The sequence below is a fragment of the Scophthalmus maximus genome, chromosome 5 (assembly GCF_022379125.1).
Source record: "Scophthalmus maximus strain ysfricsl-2021 chromosome 5, ASM2237912v1, whole genome shotgun sequence".
In the NCBI taxonomy this organism is placed as follows: domain Eukaryota; kingdom Metazoa; phylum Chordata; class Actinopteri; order Pleuronectiformes; family Scophthalmidae; genus Scophthalmus; species Scophthalmus maximus.
The window spans coordinates 23,611,839-23,635,926 of record NC_061519.1 but is presented as its reverse complement, the minus strand read 5'-3'; the positions used below and the strand labels follow the sequence as shown (position 1 = coordinate 23,635,926).

General features: G+C 46.0%; 2 protein-coding genes across 5 annotated transcripts in view; one reads left to right on the top strand and one right to left on the bottom strand.

The window, feature by feature from the left end:
- Window positions 1-2,495, top strand: part of ak5 (adenylate kinase 5) — a 45,148-nt gene extending 42,653 nt beyond the window's left edge. For both annotated transcript variants that reach the window (XM_035632996.2, XM_035632995.2), the window contains one exon: window positions 1,693-2,495. In XM_035632996.2, the coding sequence (XP_035488889.2) occupies window positions 1,693-1,767 (75 nt within the window). In that variant the 3' untranslated portion in view covers window positions 1,768-2,495. The remainder of the gene's footprint in view (window positions 1-1,692) is intronic.
- Window positions 2,496-4,227: 1,732 nt separating this feature from the next.
- zzz3 (zinc finger, ZZ-type containing 3) lies at window positions 4,228-24,056 on the bottom strand. 3 transcript variants are annotated; one of them, XM_047332275.1, is made up of 13 exons: window positions 23,902-24,056; window positions 16,755-17,053; window positions 15,202-16,706; window positions 12,333-12,471; window positions 11,524-11,671; window positions 11,196-11,308; window positions 10,560-10,631; window positions 9,955-10,056; window positions 9,521-9,616; window positions 8,694-8,843; window positions 6,824-6,958; window positions 6,254-6,354; window positions 4,228-5,896 (listed from the first exon to the last, which is right to left on the bottom strand). In XM_047332275.1, the coding sequence occupies exons 2-13, from the start codon at window positions 16,986-16,988 to the stop codon at window positions 5,752-5,754; spliced, it is 2,940 nt and encodes a 979-aa protein (XP_047188231.1). In that variant the 5' UTR covers window positions 16,989-17,053; window positions 23,902-24,056; the 3' UTR covers window positions 4,228-5,751. The 3 variants fall into 3 exon arrangements, with proteins under 3 accessions (XP_047188231.1, XP_035488883.2, XP_035488884.2); XM_035632990.2 differs by having other exon boundaries at window positions 15,202-17,053; XM_035632991.2 differs by lacking the exon at window positions 23,902-24,056 and adding an exon at window positions 22,716-22,860 and having other exon boundaries at window positions 15,202-17,053.
- Between the last annotated feature and the right edge of the window lie 32 nt (window positions 24,057-24,088).

Sequence of the window (24,088 nt, the reverse complement as noted above, 5' to 3'; positions counted from 1 at the left end):
GGTTGCACCGTGCCTACAGTTCAATATGCCTCGGGCCCGGGGGGGGGGGGGGGGCCCCCGGGGTTCGATTCCCTCGGAGCCGTATTTTGAAGTGATTATGTTATTTGGGAAAAATTGTCTGCGGGAATATTTCCCTCCACAACAAGATTTGCGTGGCAGAGCAGTGAGACTGCGGCTCCAGTAGTCTGCGGTTCTCCTCCTCATTATTTCCCATATTTCCCGTGCGTGACCTTCAGGCAGAGTTGTACTTGTGCGTTGCCATGACCGGATTATCGAGTATTTAACACACAAGACATAATGATGAACGGTACTCGTACCAGGCTCCGTGGGCTGACTGGAGGAATATGAGACAAGTAATCGAATGACGCTGCGACAAACAAACCCCGAAGAGACTTTTGACATAGACAAATACTCGGGCCTTCACGTCTGCAGCAAAGTCCACGTGACAAATGCGGCACAGGCACAAAGCTGACACGCTGTAATGGATGAACCTGCTTTTGTTGTGGGGTTTTTTCTTTCCCATTTATTTATTCCGATTTTTTTCTTTCATTTGTTACCCGGCTGTTCACATGAAACATCTGGTCATCTACTCCTCTAAGCTTTGGACATTTTTTTTTCTGTCATCCTGCGTGATACTGGCCACGCACAGAGGCCCCTCCTCCTTCCAGTGTGAGTGATGGGGGGAGGGGGGGGGGGGCTCCGCTCGGTCTCCTCCTGTGCAAAAATGAATTTCAAACTTTATTTGACACTGTTATGAGGCAACTCGGAACTCAAACACGAATGCACGCACGCACACTCACTCACACACACACACACACAAAAGAGGGACTGTTGTGCTAAAAAAAAAGACTAACTTTTTGTGATCACCCTTTTGATTCGACAGCTTCAAAGAACCTGCTGTTACGTTTCTGCAGAGAACACAGACTCTGGATTTTGGCCGATATAAATAGGAGGTTTAAATTGCAGCAAGAAAGTTTCAGTGTCAACATGAGCAACTGGTCACAGTTTCAAAACTAAATATGAAAACCCATTCTTAAAGCTACAGCACGATAAATCCCCGCGTGTTTTGGTCTTTGCACCAGATTTTTGGCATCGAATGTCAGTTATGTGTAGAAAAGGCTGCAGCGTGTTTAGCACTGAGGCTAAAGTCCCACTGTGCCTTTTTTGGCTTCCACTGACACGAGGGTCAGTAGATGATCACACAAATATATGGTCGGGTGGGGGGTGGGCGACCGTCCCTTTGAAACGAGCTGTTTGAACGTTTAAATGCCACGTCGGGTGCTGGAGAAAGAGTGTGTGTGTGTGTGTGTGTGTGTGTGTGTGTGTCTGCGTGTGTGTGTGTGTGTGTGTGTGTGTGTCTGCATGTGTGTGTGTGTGTCTGCGTGTGTGTGTGTCTGCGTGTGTGTGCGTGTGTGTGTCTGCGTGTGTGTGTGTGTGTGTGTGTGTGTGTGTCTGCGTGTGTGTGTGTGTGTCTGCGTGTGTGTGTCTGCGTGTGTGTGTGTGTGTGTGTGTGTGTGTGTGTGTGTGTGTGTGTCTGCGTGTGTGTTTAAATGCCACAACAGGTTCTGTCAGGTCCTCAGTCTGTGCAGCAGTCCTCTGTCCTCGGCCACATGTGAAGACATTGATGTTTTGTGTTTTTTTACGGAAGGGGAGAGAAGCCTCGTCTCATCCGTTTCTTGTCTCCGTCTGCAGATCGACGCCGAGAGGTCGCCGGATGAGGTGTTCGCCCAGATCTGCCAGGCGATGGAGTCCAGCTCCACCTTCTGAATTTTCTATAATTTCCCCTCCAACAACCACCACTCCCCCCCCCCACTTCAACTGGGCCCCCCCACTTCAACTGGTTCCACCTGCGGAGACCGTCCCTCTCCCTCCCCCTCCCCCCCCTGCCACGTCATCCCCAGAGGGGCCTCCCCTCGCCTCCCCTCACACCTCCACCAGACATACGCTCGTCGACGACCAGTGGTCTGCATGTCCCACCTGATGTTGTGAAATCTCTCTCTCCCTGTCCCTGTCCCTCTGCGCTTCTTGGACACTGACAGAGCACTTGGTTGTCACCTTCTTGCATCGTTTCTCTCTCTCTCTCTCTCTCTCTCTCCCTCAATATATGCTGCCAACTGCCAGATTGGGGCTGATACATGTACTGAGAAAAACAAATTGCATTCCCTGCTGCGGCTGAGAGCGCATTTCCTGTCGAACGTTCCCCCCCGAAGGATCTCAGAGAGGCTTGTGGAAACTGTCAGCGTGCGTGCGTGCGTGTGTGTGTGTGTGTGTGTGTGTTTCACGCCCTCATGCACAGCAACATGCTGTACGTCGTAAAATCAAGCATGCAAGAATTACAATCAAGCTCAACTGCCTTCTGTGCATTAAAAATGACATACAAAGCATACACAATGAGTATTGAACGATGTCGCGTTTGTATGTTTCCAAGCTCATCGTACAAAGTGCTTGTTCGAGTCTGGTGATTTGACATTCAATAAAGACACTGCATTTGCTGAGTGGAGGATTCCTGTGTGTGTGTGTGTGTGTGTGTGTGTGTGTGTGTGTGTGTGGAGGAGAGTTGATCCCAGCTGATCTCATAGCCCCATCTGCTGGTGGCAAGCTGGCAACAGAGGTAATGAAATTATTACCAAGTAGAAAAGTGAAGCATTTCATTTGAATTGCAAAAGAAAAACAGAAATTAACGACCTCACAGCCGATACCATCCAGCATCAGTGAACGACTCGGGCGTGTCCGGGAGCGTCTGAAGAGCCCGTCGATGGTCACGGGGGACATGTCTGAAGTATTCATGTTGAATGAGATTTTTTTTAAAAAAGGAACAATTTCACATCTTCTTGACAACACCTGGAAGTTTATCAATTTCCCTCATTGGAGAAAAATAAAAAATAAAAGATATTTCATACCACAGAGGGATAGAGGGAGGGGGAAGCACAAGAGGCAGAGGAGGTGATGAACGAGCTGTCGCTCATCACCTCCTCTGCTGATGACGACATTGTTTCTGGGACGCAACAGTTGTGAAGATTCAGGGAACGACAGACCCTTTTTTCACCCAGCCGCCATTTTAACACGGAACAGTCTGTAAACAGGCGACTGCTGCTGGTCACATTGATAAAGACTCAGAACCTGCATGAACCTCATCAACACCTACTATTACAAAACTCACGAGAGTCTGCCTGTCAATACTTTTTCAGACATTAAATTGACATTAGTATATGATATATTTTTTTAGATCAGTGGCAGGTCTGTATTACTCCTCACGAGTCTGTCTGTTTTCTGGCTATTGTTAAAATGTCTGTGAAACAAACTACCATGTGATCAATCTCCATAATCAATGTACAACCTGTTCGCTTCACTGCACTTTCAATGGAGGGTATCGATTTACCTGGTACTTGTCTGGGTTAGAACGAGAGAGGCTGAAATATTTACCAGTTAGTTGAGCAACCAAAAAAATACTTTAAAATGTGTGGTTATTAATAAGTCACTTATGAAACAAATGAGCTAAATAATTGACGGTTCCAGCAACTTAAATGTGAGGATTTGCCGGTTTACTATCGTTGTAAGGTGAGAATACTTCGATATTTTGCAACTAGTCTGATGATCGATTTATCGTTTTGAGTCATAGAAGAGAATATTTGTGTTCTTTGAAAGCAGAACACTAAATTTCTTCTTTAGTTTTCTTTTACAATGTCAACTTACATTTTTCTGACCTGACAACTAATCAAGTGTTCAAGAAAATAATCAACGCATTAATTGATAATAAAAATAATAATTGTTGGTTGCAGCCTCATTCTGTAGTATTAAATGATTATTTTAAATATCTTCAATTGATATTCTCAAGGGAAAATAATACTGGGATACCTACAAATATAAAAAGGTAAAAGAAAAAGGGGATTAGTCAGAATTACTCTTGACTGTAACTTCTGATTATTCATTAACAGAATATCAGCAAACACTTAGAATAACCATATAAAAATCCCAGGTTACTTATTAAAATGTTTTGTTGGACCAACAATCTTGAACCCAAAGATATTGAGGTTAAAATAATAGAAAATGCCGAAAATAATCAAATGTTGGAACCAGAGAATTTCTTTTTTCTTAACTAATTGAGTCAATTATTGATCAACTTCACAAATATCTGCAGCTCTGAACGGCTCAACCATACATCAAACTTGAGAGAATCTGAAGAGGAATAAAACAAATCATATAATAATAATACAGGAACCACATATGTAGAAACACTATTTTCACATACTTTTATTTCCACGGTTCTCCTCTAGCAATTTTTTTTACATAAGAACAGACTGTTATACACAGATACTGAAGCAGGGGAGGGGGGGAGGGAAAGGAGACGAAAACCATACAAAATGGTGTCTACTCAAGCACAACAAAATCTATGTGTATAAAATTGTGTGGGTTGTTCCACTGTGGAGGCACCAACCACTACCTCAATTCTTTTTTTCTTTTCGTTTTTTTAAATAGATTAATAAAAATACAATCTTTTCAATGGACCTTTTGAAGTGGACCGCAAAAATTAAAGATCTAGAGGCATGATGACTGGATCCATAACGTGGGGATAATGTGGGTCGATGGCGCCACGCAAGAAGGGAGAAGTTCGCGTGCCCCCCCTGCGAAAAAAAAAAAGTTTGAATTCTTTTTTTCCCCCTTAAAAATGGCACACAGCAACTAGCACTGGCTACTCTTCACCGTATACTTGTACACTCAACATAACCGACGACGGCATACATCAGGGGGGGGGGGGGGAGTGGAAAAGAAAAGAAAAAAGAAAAACATCTTTCCGTACGTTCCCATTCGCCTGCCTTGAAAAACGCTCGCTCTCCGTGCTGTAGTGCTTCCTTGTTAGACAATGTTTTAGTGAGGAGATTAAAGAGAAAAAGGAAATAAGAGATGAAAGTGTGTATCTGTGTGTGTGTTTGGGAGGGGAGGGGGTGGGGGGGGGGTGGAGAGCAACGTTGTGTGACAGTGGTAGTGACGGTTAGTGACGGCTCCATGTCGGGAACCTGTTGCGCGATCCGTTAGCGCCTGCGGGTCCGTCTGCAGGAGGAGCGGCAGAACTTCCTTCAGGCCGACCTCAGCGTCCGTCCGTCCACCCCCCCGCCCCCCCCCCCTCGCTCCCACAACTCATAAATACTCAACTCTACGGATGCCTACCTAAAACATTTTTTCACTCTTGCATTACACGGAGACCACATACACACACACACACACACATGAACCATCTTGCGTGAATCTCAGCCGACGCCTTCGCGGTCCGCTACGACGCGCGTCGACGTTCACCAGACTGATCCGTCGATTCTCCAGTTTTTTCGAAGCAGCACGGGGGGAGGTATCTGGAGGAGCGATGATGGGACGAGGGAACAGCCCTCCTGGAGTCACAGAGCTCGGGAATGTCGGTGTGTCTTCGGTTTGTTTTTTTTCTCTCTCTCCTTTTGTTTGTTTTTAAAAATAGCGTATCGTTTTTCAAATCACAGATCCGTTGATTAACCTGGCCGAGGTGGTGGAGCGAGGCCCCTTTATTCTAAGGAACCAACATGGCCGCCCCTGTGCTCGAGTTAGGGAGGCCAGTTTACCAACAGCCCCCACTCTGAGGCCCCCCCCGGCTGTTTGCCTGCCTGCTGGCCTTCCTGCCTGGCGGCGGGTTAAGCGGTTGTCTTGGACTTGGAGGATGGAGCCATGCACAGAGTGGCCTGTGGGATATGTGGAGAGAGCCTGGGGCTAGCGGCGCCTGGGACCCTGTCATCTGTTGGCTGGGAAGTAGTTGGGGTCCAGGTAGTTGTAGCCCGTGCTCTGCGGCAGGCAGTAGTCCCTGTCCAGGAAGGACTGCGCCTGGTACACCGGCTCCAGGTGGTGGTTCGGCTTGTGGGTCTCGGTCTTGAACAAGCTGGAAGATGAGAGAAACATTAGTCGTATATGGCAGAGAGAATGAGAAGAAAAAAATCAAGTGATACACGTCAAAAAAGCAGCTAAGCTTAACTAAGACTACCACTTTGGGTTGTGCAATTCAAAGTCAATAGCTACGTATCTTTTTTCTATCAACGCCACTTTAACAAAGTTATCACAGAGCAAATGCTGGATTATGATGCTGCTAATAAATGAAGGAATCTGAGTATGTCTTTCTCTAGTCCTACGATTGTCTTGACAGCTGCTCATCTGATCATTTTTGACTAGAAATATGAACAGAGGAACATTAAACGATATGTAGTTCCTGTCGTTCCTGACAGAGGTGGAGTGATCTCACCAGTCGGAGCAGTTGGAGCAGAAATCGACCGAGTTGTCTTGTGGACAGTCCTGACAGTGCCACCGCACGCCCTGGATCGGATCCATGCCACAGACGTCGCACTGCACAAAACACACACACACACACACACACACACACACACACACACACACACACACACACACACACACACACACACACACACACACACACACACACACACACACACACACACACACACACACACACACACCCCCCTTCAGAACACAATGCAGGAACGGGTCTAATAAACTGAAAGAGCTGAATAATGCAGACGAGATGTGGAAAGAGATCATTTCCGAGCCGTCATTCGGCCCCTGAGTCTTTTTTTAATTCACAATCAAAAATCATTTTGAATAGGCACGTAATAATTTTTAAAAATGTGCTTTGTTCTCTCTTTGTTGTGTGAACACGCTGAACAAAACAGTCTTGGTCCCTGTTGAGCAGCTTAGTCCTTTTTTCACTCAGGGTGTGATCATCACTCCTCCTACATTGAGGAAGTACTGTACATGTGGAAGCCTGGCGTTAATGTCGTCATTGAGAAGTGTTCACCTTGAAGCCCACGTGCCGCACCCCGACCTTATCCTCCTGGATCTCCTGGAGCTTCTGCTTTTTCAATCGCTTCAACTCCAAGAGCTCTTTGTACTCGGGCAAATTTCTCAACTCCACCGGTACACTCTCCTCGTCCTGGGGCACACACACACACACACACACACACACACACACACACACACACACACACACACACACACACACACACACACACACACACACACACACACACACACACACACACACACACACACACACACACACACACACACACACACACACACACACACACACCAAAAGAAAGACACAAGAGGACATGACTTATCAGGATGCAGACAAAACATCTCCAAGTGAGGTAATTCGTCTAATTTTAGTCGAACGAGAACAGCGTATCCATGAGCATCAGAATAGATTTTCCTTCTGAGCAGCAATGTCGTGTGTCTCTGTAGTGAGAGATTGTCTTTCTGCTGAAAGCACACGAGCGGGAACATCGGCGTCCTTCACAAAGACGCAGAGTGTCTGCGGCCTATAAGATCCTCCACCTGAAAAAACTTTCAGCAACATTTTATATCCAACAAAACTGTAACCAGCACTCCCAGGGCCAGATAAGAAATGGCTCTGTGAACGTCCTGCTAAGCTGCTGACACGCTTGCCGTCAGCAGACTTTTCAGTGCGACCTGCAAAAACACGGTCTAAGTAAAGGACAAGCTGGTGAAGTGAGAAATTGCTGCGGCCCAGGCTGGCAACGTCTTTGCGACGGTGGTGTCAAAAGGGTTTTTTGTAAATGCGCTGGTGGCGCCGGGGGCCTGTGTTCCTCAGCAGGACACAGCAACCTGGTTTTCCTTAAAGGTTACTGCCTTCAAAAGGGTGAGAAACAAAGCGCCAGGCGGCCGGTTAATGGGCAAACTTCACAAGTTGCGCAGTTCAAATGGAAAAAGAGGAACAAGAGCTGGCCAAGATTCCCTGCTCTGATTTAGATTTACTTTTTTTCTCTCTCCGACGGCAAACGGGGACCGGATAGGAGCGAAGACAGTTCAGACGAGAATTATCAAGGGGGCCGAATGCTTCATTGCATCCGAGAGGTGTTAAAGCGGAGTTAAGTCATATGACAGCAGACGAAAGTGACATGGCAGAGGGAATATCGCCTTGTCTGAACTGAATTTAAACGAAATAGTCGGGTTTAAAACAAACTCCCACAGGAACATGACATGCAGGCTTTACCTTACAGGTCACTCTTTATATCAGGAGAAGAGGCATGAGACTGTGAGCGTTGACTGTGACGACATAAAAGGGTCGTGGGAATGAGATAAATAACATGATAACAAGATTATTATATAATCTTATAAGGTATAAATAAAGAGAAAAACTTTGATGTTTGGTGATGTGGCCACAGACTGTTTATAAAAATGGACCTAGTCACCGGGTCCGAGAAATGAAGGCAATGCAGAAGTGCCTGAGGCCTGTTTTGTCTGGAATCACCAGCAAAGGGTTGCAAAGAGAAAGTCTGTTTCTATAGGATTTTATGAGGAAAATGACTCTCACTTGATTTATAAAGTCAGTAAACATTTTCCTGAGGAGTTTATGGTTTCAATCTCTAGTTTCAAGTTTCAGTATGATGTTCATTTTGCAAATCATGGTCTCATATAGAGAAAATAGACAATAAAGCACAGTAGCATGGATACAGAGTGATTGACAGCTGGTCCGTCCAATCAGTTTACCGGTGTTGGTGGGCTCTCAGTCAGACCCGGCCCCCAATTCTACATCCGGTTTCAAAAAAAGCGAACATGGCGCTCGTCGAAATGCAAAATTCAAGGCTTCAAAACAGGTGAAGTCACGGTGGGCTGCCACTCGGATGTGACGGAGTACTCACCGAGTCGTCAGCGGAGGGGTCCTGCACGCTGCCGTAATACGCAGAACGCTCGTCGTCTTCGTCCATGTAGACCGGAGGCTCGTAGGAGGTGAGGAAGGTGGACGGCCGGTACAGGTGCTTGTTAAGATGGTGCTGTCGCTTATTCGAGGCCTGGAGAAGAGAGAAAAAACAGGCAGTTGTTTTAAATACATGCCCGGAGTTTACATGTACGGTAATAGGGCTGGGGCAGAATAGGTGTAATCAGTATCATGATATGAAACAGTATTCCGATATTGGGATGTGGCGAATGCATGAAAATACCTGCATTCTACAGTTAAATACAACAAAATTGTTCACATGAACAAAAAGAACACTGACAACTAAAATTAAAACGACAGATTTTGTTGAAATAGCTGTTGAAAATTCACAATTTGCCAGGGATCATAATTTTGCGAACTGATAACATAGTATTGGAGCCTAATAAACACAAGGCCTGGTCGATATCATTATCTGTTTCCATCTCATCACACCATCCATCATGGTGTGATGAGCATATGTCGGCTACGAAGTGATGACAGTTTGTCCACCAGAGAGCGCTGACAAGTCTATGATTCAAACATTTTTGGTTTAGTGCTCATAATTGGCTAAATTCCTTAATAACCAAATTTTAATAAATGTGTTTATGTAAAAAAAAAAAAAAACAGTATGTTTTTTGATGATTTTTTTCAAATATCCAGTATTGCAACACCACTCGGTTGAAAGTCGATATAATTAAATACAACTTATATCCACTAAGACAACGTTTTGTTGGAGTTAGTCACTTCTTTAGTAAATGAGTTGAGAGTTACCTTTTTAGTGTACATGCACAGGTTGGGGGTTCTTCCAGGCACAGGGATACCAGCTTTGGTCAGTTTGATGAAGTACTTCTGAACCCTGCTGGCAACCTGGAATGTTTCAACAGGAAAGTGGCTGCGTTAACAATCTCCAGCGGAGGAGTGGCTGCTTGAAGTAACCAAGGTCACAGTTACCATACAAGAGGGTCTTTGCCTTTTAGCACTCACACAGATTGTTCAGTGTCATGACAGGATAATATAAAAACAAGTAAACTGGTTCAGAGACGACGGGCAGCAAACGATTAGCAAAGCCAGAAATGCAATGCTGCGTTTCTAATCATTTATCAATAAGTAACTGAAGCAAATATTCTGAACTTGGCGAGTATTAAGTAGGGATCACACAAGCACACGTTGTTTTCTTCTTGTTAATCCCGACTCTGTCTCGTCACCTGTTTGGCTGTTCGATTGCCGAGCTCATCGGCGATCTTCTGCCACCTCCTGGACTCCACTTCCTCCGGCGGGAACTTGACGAGAAGCTGCTCCAGTTTTTTCTAGAAAATACAAACGAGATCAAGTGTAAACAAAAGACAAACTTCCTCACTGCATTAAAAAGATAATATTCCACTAGGCTGCAATAGTATTAAATGTGTAAAAAATTTTCATAAGGCCAATGTGAGAAATCCATATCTTCAAAAAACCTAAAATTATTAATTTACTAGAGTTACCACAAGTTCACCTTTTATTCATTCCATTTTGTATTTTTGTATTGAATCATCGAATCAGTTTTTCTTTGCATGAAGTCCAACCTTTGACTTATGAAGTGTAACGATTAAGACTAATAGTTTTATATATTATTAGACCTTTTCAGTTACATTTTTAACCCTATCAATGTTTTTAACCATATTTAAAGACTATCTACATTATACATTTATATCCAGATGTCTGCATTTATTTCAGCCAGGGCTAAACTTAATTTGTAGAAGCACCGAACCATTCCCTGGTGAAATGGCGTCAACCTGATGAAACACAGCGCAACGTCTCACATGCTGCCTACCTGTTCCTCCACAGTCCACAGCTGGTTAAATGTGTCAGACTTGTTTGGGTGACAAATCCTCCCCCTGATCATCTGTCAAGAAGAACATGAGTGACAGCAGTGTTAAAGGCTCACTCTGAAATAATGGGAAAATGTTACTATTTGAAGAGGTCGGTGCATTTGAAATGCACAGCGCAGTGAATCCGTCGTCGTGATGAGAGATATAGCCAGGCTGTCAGATGAGAGTCGACGTGTCATCGGGAAGATGCAGTAAAAACAAGCGACTCTTGACTGACAACGAAAAAAATCTAGTAAGGATTCAGACGGTGATAGTGCGGGAGAATGCAAATGTCGCTTTGGCAATTTAAACTGAGAGGGGAAACAATCAGGGAGTTGTTTGCACTGTGCGAACGGTCGGCGTGGTCTAATCACGAGGATCGATGAAAAGTTAAACCGTACTGCCCATACAATGTGGAAACACACAACAGAGCCAAGAATAAGACAACGATGGGGTGGGAGAGGCGATCAACTAACGTTCCCATAGATACCATCTTCTGTGCTCAGACTTATAATATATTGGGAGACAATCATCACCGTGATGACGGCGTGCGTGCGTGCGTGCGTACAGATTGTCTCATTAAGGAGGCAGAGTTATACCTGTGTTTGTCTTCCGTTGTCTGGGGCATCACTCGTAGGAAGAGACGAGTACATGGTGGACGACTCGCCCTCCTTCTTGGGCTCTACCGGACTTTTTGGTCGAACGGGCAAACCTTCAGGGAGGAGATTGGAGGAATTAGTATCTTGGCGTTTGACGTGTCGTACACTCTCCAAAACACACACACACACACACACACACACACACACACAGACAGACAGACAGACAGACAGACAGACAGACAGACAGACAGACAGACACACACACACACACACAGACACAGACACAGACACACACACATATATATATAAAATGAAAATTCATATGTGCCTTTGTCAAAGATCAGCTGCAGCTGCCTGGTTTTGCGCTTCTTGTCACAGAACTCTCTCTCGAAGTCGCCCAGTCCTGAGGTGTACTGTTCCCATGCCACATCCGGGAGCTGGACGACTCGCTGAGGACACGGCAAGCCCAAGTTGGCCTGAGGATCAGACAAGAGTGGAGGCCACACGGTCCATTAACATGATGAACTCATAACTCTCACTACAGAAATAACATAAAAGAGACCTAAAGACACTGCAGAATAAACTTTGATCATTTATGATATACTGATTTGTTTGGGAAACTCAGGTTTTGACGTCTTTGTAAAAATGTAAATCGACTTCAGTCTTTGCTTTGAATAAGTCGGCAGATACCAAGAGGTTTTCCGAACACACAAGAAAGGAACCTGTGCACATTACAGCACAGTGGATCTGCACGTGCAGGGGAAAAAAGGCGAGAGTCATTCAGTGGAAAAGGAAAAGCGGTGTGCAAACCTGATTTTAACAAGCTGCCTGATATTTATTCTAGCGATGTTCCAACAAGTGAGGTATTCCTGAGGCGATAGCCAAGAACAAGAACAAGAGGTGTATCTCAAAGTAAAAAGGTTGATGCAGACTTGTGCCCCTGACCCCGTGTCAGTGTTCAAGAATATATCAGTATCTTGGGACGAGCTCTTGTTGTACACATTGAAACACAAGACATTTGTCAGGCTTTATGTTTTGCAGTGTATCAAGGACACAAGATGTTTTGTTTTGGGTGGGTGTGTGTATATATATATATATATATATATATATATATATATATATATTTATTTTTTTTACCCGTTTCTGCAGCTGCTCCACAAAGTTGATGGGATCGCCAAGCGCCTCTCGCTGGTGACGCGCCAACGTCTCCAGGTCCAGGATGGCCTGCGTGCGCTGGGCCTCGAGCACGCCGATGGTCTGCAGCAGCCTCTGGTAACTGACACGAAGGGTAGAGGGGTTTAGACGGGGGGGAGGGGGGTTGGGGGTGGTAGGAGTGGACTCGCTTACATTATTTAACGCGACGCTCGGAATGTTGCGGCGCATCAAACTTTTAGATCCGAGTCGATGCATAATTCAAGCGCGGGGCCCGAGAACCTAAACAGTCAATAGTTTCTCCTTTCCAACTACTTCGCCAGTAATGTTTTTACAAATCGTAAACAAACACACACCTTTGCAGAAACTTTTTCTCATACAGCCCCATCAAGAGTTGCAGCAGGTAAACAACACGCTGTATCACGGGTCTGTAAACTGGACATCGCTCACAAAGCAAACCTTATCATGATGACTAACACTCTGGGTTTGCAGTCGCTCGAGGAGCCGTCAGCGCGGTGGAAAGTCTGACCTTTCCACTCACTCTCGTCCCGGGGCATCGGCAGAACTGCGAACTGAGCTGTCAATGACTAAGTGTGGCACTGACTCAGGCGCCTTTGTATTGTGAGCAGAGCCGGAGGAAATCAACAGCAAAACGTGGCCGTGGCCTACACGGCTAAAAAAACCTAATGCAGGTGCTCAGCGGAGCAGAATGGATCAATCTTCCCCCTAACGCGACATGAATGAAAATCAATGCGCGGGACACAATTTATTCAACTGCGGCCGGCGGTTTGAAAACCCTACAAGTAAAAAAACCCCATTCAGACGAGTCGACGGTGTTTACACCTCGAATCCCTACATTGGTTACAGACAATGTTTTACTCTACGTGAAGAGCAGTTGACCTGGTGCAGCTGTAAATCTGTCTCTGCAGCAGTGACACCAAGACATACAGCACAGACGTCCTCAGATGGAACAGATGATCTGTGCATTCATCTGTTTTGGGGAAATGAGGAGGACGTTGGAACACGCAGGACTCCCCCCGACAGGTGTCCAGGGACATGTCTGGTGTTTGATTGCCACCTACTGGGCCTGAGGTTCCCTGTCAAACATCTGTCGAACCCAAATGCTGGCTAGGGAAAAAAATGTCGCTATGTTAACGCCTGATAATTAAGGATCACGTGCACATATCTTTTTTTTTTATATTTACACGCAATAGGTAGGGTCGGAATCCTCAAAATTATTAAAGGTGCGAATACAATGTGTTCTGTGCACAGATCATCAATCAAGTCAGAGTCAATTCTCCATATTCAGCAGCAACCCCTAAAATGCCAAGTCACGCTTCGCCTCAAAATTACTCTCTGCTGCATCGATCCGAGCTTCGAAAAAAATCTCCTCACTCAGCACAACGAAAAGCATGACACGTCACAGAAACTCGATTGAATTGCTTTGCAACACGAGCGCAGTGGAATCCAATCCTCGAGCCGCTATGCAAATATGAAACATTCACCCTATACTGGTGTCAAAGACAAAAGGAGGACCTCAGCGTTCTCTCCGAAGATGAAATCAGACATCGGCCGACCTGCCAACGGCGCAGAAAAGCAAAGCCTGCATGAGGCATGAGAACCGTCCGCTGACACAAACATCCAGTCCTGCGTGACATCTGACAACAGAGCCAGGGGCGGAGCCGAGCACTTTTCTCTAACAACAACTTTTCCGAGGAGGAAAGAGAATAGAGGCAATCAGAGCAGTGATTTTAACATCCAATCTCCCGAGGCCTTTAGGAAAAATGTGACAGTTGGCGACGAATTCGCACAATGGCAGCAACCACGGCTGAAGGTGGGAATTAAAACACAAGAACATGTAAAAAAAAAAAAAAACGTTAACAATGAGAAAGGAGCTTTAGTTAGACGCTCGCCAATGTTCCCATGATGACCTGAGAGAAAAGACTCCAAAAATAAGGGGGATAATAAAAGAAGTCGGCGTGTTGGTGGTGGAAATACCCCAGATATTCACACTCATATACACATTCAATTTGTTTTCAGAGGTAAAGCAACAAAAAAGTCTGATGATATTTGTTTCCCCCCTCGTATTTACTTCAAACTCATAAACACTGACAGTGTCAGAATTTTCCCACAGGGTTGCAAGTAGAACAAGAATTTGGTAAATTAGTTATCAATTCTTCTGATTGATTAATCATTTCGGTCATCTCTTACGTAAAACTGTCACATTTTCTATGGTTGCAGCATCTGTTCTTCGTGAATGAGAGAGAGCTCATTGTATTTAAGGTTATAAATAAACCAAGCGATCAAAAATACGTGAACAATAGCGAGCATTTTAGCACATTAACTGAGACTACAAATGACAGATTAATCGATAATGACAATAATTGTCAGCTGCAGCTCTGGTTGCAACATAAATTCGAGGGGTCGACAGAAGACTGACACAAGGAGAGAATATTGTTCGGCTACGTCGATGTTACTACCTCTTCAAAACCAGTGATTATCTCAGAGGTTTGTAAAACTCACACATGCAGCCTGCAAGCAGCAACAGACACTGCTTCGTTTTAAAGAGAATCACTGATGATTCAGACACAATAAGACAGACTGTCATACGTATTAAACACTGAACTAAGAGTTAACTGAATAATACTATTAACACCATTCAGCAATTCCTAAAATATCAAATACTCTTTGCACAGAAATCCACATTAACTGAAGAGCAACTCTGATTCATTCAAAACCAGAGACCAGAAATAACACAATGATCACGGCATATAGTGATCGACACGTGTGAGAGCCACATCCACAAAAGATGGAGGAGAAACCAAAAAAAAATCCCTGTGGAGCTGCCACATACTCTTTATTGTGTTTAAGAGCCAGGTGGTCCGACTCGAAATAATACACGTCTGGCTCCTCCTCCTCCTCTTCCTCCTCCTCCTCCTCCACAGCCTGGCTCCGCGCAAGATCCTTGCTGCTCTCCGCCTCTCTGTGATCCACAGAGCCACCTGCCCTGTCGCCAGGATCCACAGACGCCAGCTCCTCACTCGAGGGGCCGACAGAGTCCGAGGGAAGGGGGTCCTCCACCACAGGGTAGCACTCCTCCAGCCCGACCTCCACCTCCCCCTCTTCCCTCAGGGGACCATTGTCTCTGGGAGGAGAGCTGGGCTTGGAGGAGGAGGAGGTGGCTTTACCACCGGTGGCAGCCCTCCTGGGTGAAGTCCGTAGGGTGTATCTGTGTTCATAGAGCTCTGTGAAAGAGGGGGCCATGCTGGATAGTGAGGGGTTGCACCCTGGCTCTGTGGGGGAGGGGGTTGTTGCAAGTGGGGGTGTTGTTTCTCCTGAGTTGCCATTGTTGATTGGACAAGTGTTTGTGTTGGGTGTGGTGGTGGTGGAGGAGGTGGAGGCAGCAGGTTCTTGCACCGGTGTTAGTGGTCGGCCGTTGGTGTCGCTCGACGTCACCTGCTCCTCGTAGGCCAGACACAAGGTGTCGCCCACCACGTCGACCTCCACCTCCTCCACCTCCTGCTCCTTGGCCACCATCAACTCGGGGAGAGGGTCCTCTGGAACGGCCTCGAGTGTCGGGGCAGGAGAGGCTGGCGATTCCCCTGAGCCAGAGACCTCCATCTGCCCCGGCTCAGAGTTTCTACAAGGCACAGCAGGGTCGGGGGAGGAGGGAGCCCCCGTCTGGCTTCCGTTGAGCAGCGACGGGCAGTTGGCGACAGAGGTGGGACTTGCACTCGGCTCTTCGGTGAGCGCTCCAGGTTCCTCTGCCTTATTCTCTGCGAGTCCATTAGAAGCTTTGTGAGCATTCGGGGCCTGGGGGGCCCCGTAACACTCGACATGACCGTCCTCTGCCTTTGCCCCCGTCAGCTCACCTTCCTCTTTACGGAGGACAGGTGAGGCGGGAGCCGTGTCCGCAGAGTTTTGGCCGGGAAATTCTTCACAACTGTTGTCCTTGCTCGGCTCTGCGAGGGATGCTGGACTTTCAGGTTTCGGGGGCTCAGGATGCTCCTCGTGTCCCTGAGACTCTCCGGAGCGGGAGCACCGCTTGGCCCTTTTGATTTGAGGAGAGGCATCCCGCGCCCCTTTACCTCTGTCACAGTTCTCAGGCTTCTCAGGGGTAATGTCTTTTTCTAAACAGGATACCCCCCGCTTCCTGGAGCCGGTCCATTGCTCCACCTCGGCCGGGGACGCGTTTGAGTCAGTTTCCTTTCCCTGCAATGAGGCGTGTTGCTGGCCATCATGCCGAGTGTCCTGCTTGGTGTCCTGCTTTGTATCGTGTTTAGCGTCCTGCTTCGACTCCTGCTTAACATCTTGTCTTGACTCCTGCTTGTTGTCCTGCTTCGAGTCCTGCCTGGCGTCCTGTTTCGCGTCCTGTTTCGACTCCTGTTTCGACTCCTGTTTCGACTCCTGTTTCGACTCCTGTTTCGTGTCCTGCCTGGCGTCCTTCGACTCGTGCTTCGTTTCCTGCTGCTTGGCGTCCTGCTTCTTCTTGGGCGAGCGGGCCCTCGGCAGAGGAGACACCGAGGTCTCCTCTGGCTGGGCGATGCTACGGTTCCTGAGGGTTCGACCACAAAAGTTCTCATCCAATCCATTGAGCCCCACTGATGACCTTGTGACACGCGAGGAACGGGACGCGGCCATACTACGGCGGGTGCCTACAGTCTCCTCATCCTGGTGCTCTCTCCTCTGCAGCAGAACGTGGGCACCTGGGAAACACACAGACAGAAAACACGCACTTCATTAAGACATTATAGTGACTGGACGCAGCTTCAGGTTGCTGCTAAACGTTCAAGCTAAACGTTCATGCATGAACAGAGCTATTTCAAACAAAAGCATGACGCAAAACCACCTTTGTTAAATTACCGCTCGGGTCATTTCGCAGCTCACACCGGAGGAGTATTGATTCCTCTTCTCATTGTAGCAAACCATTGCCTTCTGTCCACAAACCAGACGTCTCGTCTCAAATCTCCCCGAACAAAGTACTTTTTTTTTTTTTAAAGATCGGACATCAACACAGGAAATATTAACACCTAATCTCGCGACTTTGCCAAAAGACCAATGACTCCCTCCGTCTCCTTTGACACTTCATAAATGTCAGAGCTCGGAGGCTCATCTGTGTGTGCTTGGTTAACTCAAAGAGACAAAGGTGTGTGTGCAGCGCAGTGAGAATTGAAATGGACAGAAAAGCCCCAAAGCAGGCGAGCTGGTGAATTCCACAAAGGGTGATATACCTCAAAACAGAAAAAAGAATGGAACGAAGAAAGTCATCACACAGTCAGTGTATGTATTCTTGTGTTCCTCCCTGCAGAGATCACTGCTTACTCTGTCACACGTAGAATAAATACGTTTTACTGCTCGACTTGGTTTTTGACGGAGGATCAACGCTGTGATTCGTACTTCCAGTTCAGCGGAGATAACGCTGCGGCTGTACATGTGTCATCACACACTGTAGATGGTTTATCTCGTCATAACAGGTGTGCCAGAGGACCAGCACGATGCAATCCTTCCACAATTTACTAGAACATATAAAAAGATGTAATTAAATGAAATCCTACACAAGGCGTACAGGCTTTAAGCGCAGACAACCACAGAGGCTTAGGACGTGACAATCGACTTCCTGAAACGTTTCCAGGTACAACAAAGCCTCCCGAGACTCGGCGTGTCGCCGAGGTACATTACAAGAAATCATCCTGGCACCGAATCAAAACACAACCAGTCACAAGCAAATCGTGGCTCCAAGAAATAATCAATTTCCCTGATAAAAGCCTATAAAAGTAATTTAAATGTCATCTAAATCACGTCGGCATGTTGTCTTACTCAAATTAAGGCTGTAATTGAGGAAAATGTAACTTGACTAACAATGCAGGTTTTACTCGTCAACACGTGCGCAAAAAATACATATTTACAGCAAACTCATTCTGGTTTCTCTCAGGGTTTTGATTCATTACAGAGAATAAAGGTAATCGATTGAATAACATCCACAATCTTGTGTCGCTAAACAGCACAACAGCCCCACGACACCCCAACCTGCTGCCACTGCTGCAGGTGCAGCCTGTTCATCTCAAAACTCATTTTTCATTTCACAATAACAGTATAATGTGAACATCACAAGACGTTTATTCTATTTTAAGTTAGGGCACGCTGTATATTTTCATTACTTTACACAAACTTTATTGTTCTCCGACTACGTGTCATCGTGTGACTATTTTGGTCCTACTATGACTGCGTGATTTCCCCCGTCTAGAGATGCAACAGTTCATCGATTAGTAAATGACTACTAAATTAATTGCTAAACTATTTTGATAGTTTTTTAATGAGAAAAAAAGTCAAAAATTCTGGTTTCGGCTTCTTAAATGTGAAACATTTCCTGGTTTCTTTGCACCTATATGACAGTAAAATAAATATCTCTGTGTAAGGAGGACAAAACCAATCAGCATCTTGCGGTTTGGGAAACACAATCAACAATTTTCTGACATTTTATGGACCAAACAACTGCTCAACTACACAATCGGGAAAATAATTGACAAGATTAATCGATAATGAAGATAATCGTTAGTTGCAGCCCTAATTGTGAATTAGAGACTTGTCACACTGCTGATCAATAGACACCATCGCTGCCAGTCATGCAAGACGCAAAGCAGCTTTCTTATTACAAACAACAATCCAGTTTATTGCAAAAGCTTAATCTTGAAAAAAAAAAAAAATTTTGTGGGCGAGTCTATGAATATAAACCCCACACACACACACACACACACACACACACACACACACACACACACACACACACACACACACACACACACACACACACACACACACAGAGAGAGAGAGAGAGAGAGAGAGAGAGAGAGAGAGAGAGAGAGAGAGAGAGAGAGAGAGAGAGAGAGAGAGAGAGAGAGAGAGAGAGAGAGAGAGAGAGAGAGAGAGAGAGAGAGAGAGAGAGAGAGAGAGAGAGAGAGAGAGAGAGAGAGAGAGAGAGAGAGAGAGAGAGAGAGAGAGAGAGAGAGAGAGAGAGAGAGAGAGAGAGAGAGAGAGAGAGAGAGAGAGAGGAATCTTGCCACTCTCTAGACCACGGCTGCCGCTAATAACTCAAACAACAGCAGACAATAAAAGCGTGATGTAGTAAAGGTGATATCAAAGTGACATTCGGGGGGGAAATGATCTCACTGGGCGGTGATGAGACATAGTCGTCGACTCGTCGTCTTCCAGCGTAGAGGAGAGACATGACTTGCTTCAATTAGCATCGTGGCCCCGGTGTTCTTTTACATTAATTTCTTGTACATCAATCTGTGGCAGTGACCTTCTGTCAACACTGACTTTAGAAGCTCATTGTTGCCCTCCCTGGGACGACCCCCCCCCTCCTGAACGGTCCTAACGCAGCAACATCAACACTTGGCCACAAATACAATTTGATAATATTCCTTCAGGGGAGATAAGAGAATTGTCATCTGGAACAAGCACTAACCACATATGCACATATTTCTCACACTCGGCTAAAGACTCAAGCTGAGGAGGCTAATGTGATTTGTCCATGCATATCATAAGAGAGAGAAAGGAGAGCAATGGGGCGAGCAGGGGAGAGGTTATTCAGACGGAGCATTCAACCTTAGACTCAACATGACAAAAATAATTAAGCTGGTTCACGTGACCTGCTCCCAAAAAAAAACAAACTAGTTAACTAATCACTTCTCGGTCAGGGTTACACCTCAGCAGCAGCAGGAGCTATATGAAAAAATTTGCTCACGTTTTCTCGTACCAATGATGAACGTGTTATTCGCACAGCTGGCAAGGTCTCAACTAATAAACTCACAAATGAAAGTCTAATGTTGCATTCAGATGCCTGCTGGAAATATAATATGTTTTGTATCCATGAAACGATAAAGGGCAAGCTGTGATTACATGTCCAACGTGACTATCCAATCTGAGACTACATCCACATTGAACTGGTGGCAGCTTTGTATCTTCCTTTCCATTTTTCTCGCCAAAAAAGGAGCTTTTCCAAAAAACAGCATCCAGTCCACTGTGACAAGGAAGAACTTGTCTTTGTGTGGTGCTTATCATTAACAGAAACCTCCTTGGTCGCGGAGTTGGCTGGTGACGATGAGGCCTCTACAGAACTGTGCAAAAGATTTAGGCACTTGAGGTGTTTGGATACTTTGCCATCGCGCATTAGCGTCAGGGAGGAGATTTCCACCCACAACAGGTATGAACAATCATGAGATATGCTGGTCGGACTTCACACGCTGTTAAAATCACAGTGAAAACAGGCACGAATACATCAACTCTCAGCTGCTAATCTGTGTCCACACAGGTAATTACACACACACTTAGCACCTTTTTTTTTATCCCTATCTCCGCCTCATCTCCCCCTCGTAATGATAATCTTAATACTGGTGCATGAACAAAGACGCATTAAAATGACCATGAAGACACTAAATGACTGGTCAGCTCAAGAGGGAAAAGTCTTTGCTTTTTGCTAAGTGAAGCAGTGGCACATCTAAAAACCTTATGGGATTATTTTGCATACATTCAACATATTCCACTGATATTACTACTGTGTTGTTATTGTGCTTTACATTATATTATATGCTGTATCACTATCATAATAGTATTGCATTATTTGGCTACGTGTATAGTGCATACACAGCCTTTATACATAAAAATAATATACTATATTTGTTGGAATGAACATGCTTGGTGGTTTTCCCTGCCTCATCCTCACTCCTTTAATTGTCATTTCCTTCATTCCTGCTCCTCCAATAATGGAAACTTAAAGAAAAAGTTATACACAACTGTACAAAGATCCCCACCTGGATTTGATCCCACTGATTTCATCTAAATGTTAAAAAAACAAAACATCAAGGAAGTCTGATTTGATCGTTCCCAAATCTATTCTGCAGCAAAACGAGGAGCCCAGACATAGGACATAGAGCCAGAGTCGTGAAGAACTATCACCAGCGACGATGAGGAACAAGGAGTCCTGCAACAGATGGTCTGGCCCCCAGAGAGGCCTGATCAACATCACAGAGTCAGTCTGGGATTACACAAAAAGAGACAGAAGACATTACAGACAGCCTAAGTCAACAGAACAACTGTGGCAACTTATCCAAGATGCCTGGAACAACCTGCCGGCCAAGTACCTGGAAAACCAATCTGAGCACGGATGTACGGAGAGCTGTTTTAAAAGGTAAAGGGTGCTGACACCAAATATTGATTGTAGTTTTGTCCGTTCACTGCACTTTGTGTGACCTTAATTGATTGGGGGGAAAAAATAGTCATGTCTGTTTTGGAGAGCATCCTCAGATTACTTTAAGCGGCTAAAACTATTGCACAGCACTATTGCACAGCACTGTATGACAGACTTCCCCCTAAGTATACACACTATGAACGTGAAAATAGATTTAAGGCTTATATTTCCAAACCGGGGGATAACACAATTTCATTTTGTGACTTTTTTCTTCTTCTTCTTGTGAAAGATTGGACGCGTTCATCTCTTCGGGGCCTCCAAAAACAAGCTTCAAGCGTTAAAGTAAACCCCGTACAGATGAATGACTCTTCGGTTGAACTGAAGTGTAACTCGTGTCAACACTGAGGTCACGCAGCCCGATGAGGGGTCGCTAACTCAACAGGGCTTTGTTTTATGGGGTTATAACATATCCACAAAGGCTGTGAACCACGGCTTTCGAACCACCGACCACCAATCTGTTTGTTTCCCTTTCTCTACTGTTGGCGGGTAAATGACAGCGGACACTTCTGTGGTATGGAGACAACGAAGCATAATGTCATTTTTTTAAGGGTAAATAGACGGTGGACACTTCCATTGAATAAAATGCATCGCTTCCTTTCTCGGAGGAACATCTTGGCACAACAGGTCTGGGGTTTTTTTCTGTGTTGCAGTAGTGGTGCTTGAACTCAGTACACTGCAGCGTGTGGCCAGAGATGATCCCGAGAGAGCTGCAGGAGAAGAGCCACTTCTGCACACATGCATGCTGCAAGTTCCAACCCCCGCATTGTTGAAACCACCGAAGCCAGGAGACGTTTTCAGTCGGTGCTGCTCACTGCACACAACACACGTGTGGACTTCACTCTCAAATCAAAGCCACTTCCTGTTCTTCTTCTTCTTCTTCTTCTTCTTCTTATGGGACTTGAAGTTGTGTCAAACACGTGCCCGCTTGCATTACAACAAACGGCGCTCTACGGTTCATCTGCACTTGGTTTCATTGACAATCCAAGGCTGCAAACCAGAGATAAACAAACACAAAGTGTACATGCTAGCAAAGCAGCTAGGCTACCTGCGCCTTTCTTTTCTCTTTTGAGGAGTCCGACATTAGCTAGAAGATAAACAAGCGAGGCGCTGGGTTGTTTTACCGTCGTGTGGGTCTGTTCTGGTTCCCTCTCTCTGCCCGCTGACCCGTGCGTGCCGCACTTCCACGAGGCCCAGTGGCAACAACACGATCCACGAAGTGCTGCTGGTGCACACACGCCGAGGGGGGAAATCGCTCAGACCCCAAACATCCCGCTGCTAGAAACAGCTGCAGCTCCGAGAAAGTTGGCAGTGGCACGAGGGGAGATTTAAAACCGCCGACAGTTGCGGACAACGACGGTGCCGCCGCCGCCCGGTTCCGCCAACGCCGGGTGTTCGCGGGCAGGTCGGGCTCTTTTAAAAAGTTCACGCCGCTGGAAAACGCTCACGGTCGCACACGTTTGAGGGGCAAGAACAACACAGGTGGTTCGCGGGCGCCTGGCCAGCATGCTAACCCGCTAGCATGCTAACCCGCTAGCATGGCACCAACTTCCAGGCGAACGCTACTCGACCTAGCTTGCCGTGTGTTGTGCGAGCTAACACTCGGCAAACTCTCTCTCCCCGTTAGCTCGCTGAGCTAAATAGAAAAAAACATAATAATAATAATAACAATAATAATAATAACAATAATAATGATAATAGTTATTTTACACGCTCATATTGACACTGACAGAAGAAGAAGTACACTATCAATCTAATTGTTTCTGTTTTTCTTGTGAACGACTAGTTAGCCGAGTTGGCTAACGTTACCGTCGGCTAATTTCCCCCCCGTTAACCGCAGCACCGCGCAGGGAAAGAATCGGGGCGATTTCCCAAGAAGTACCAACGTCGGCTACATGCTAGTTAGCTCGACCACCGACACCGACGTGGAGCCCACCGACAACACATTATGCAAAAAAAAAAAACGGGGGGGGGGGGGTAAATTCACCACTAACGTCGGGTTCGCAGTTCCAACGGTAGCACGGTGTTAGCATGTCAAGTAGTCCTAACGACAGTTGCTAACCAGTTAGCAGCTACGGCTAGCCGCTATGAGCTAGCCAAGCTAGCCGATTGTTCGGCGCATAACTTTGCCCGATGTGTTCGTGTGTTGCTCCAACACGGCGCCCCGGTCGACAGGCGTTTCTTTCCGGCGGCATCGTGAATCCGAGTTTCGCCCCGTTCGCGGCGCCGCGCCACGCGCACCGAAGTCGGAGATACACTTGTTAAAATAGCTTCTTTTTTTTTTTCTTCTCCCCCGACAATTACACATACCTCACTTCCGTACATTCGCTGCTGCACGTTCGGCCGCAGCCATGTTTTCAGTCCAGTCCGCTCCGTCGGGGTGTGTGAGTCGATCCAGCCGCCGCCGCCGCTGCGTCCAAGCGCAACAATATACTGTACATGTCCTCGCTCCATGCCAGGAGCTCACCTCGCCTTATTGATGGCTGTTTATTTACAC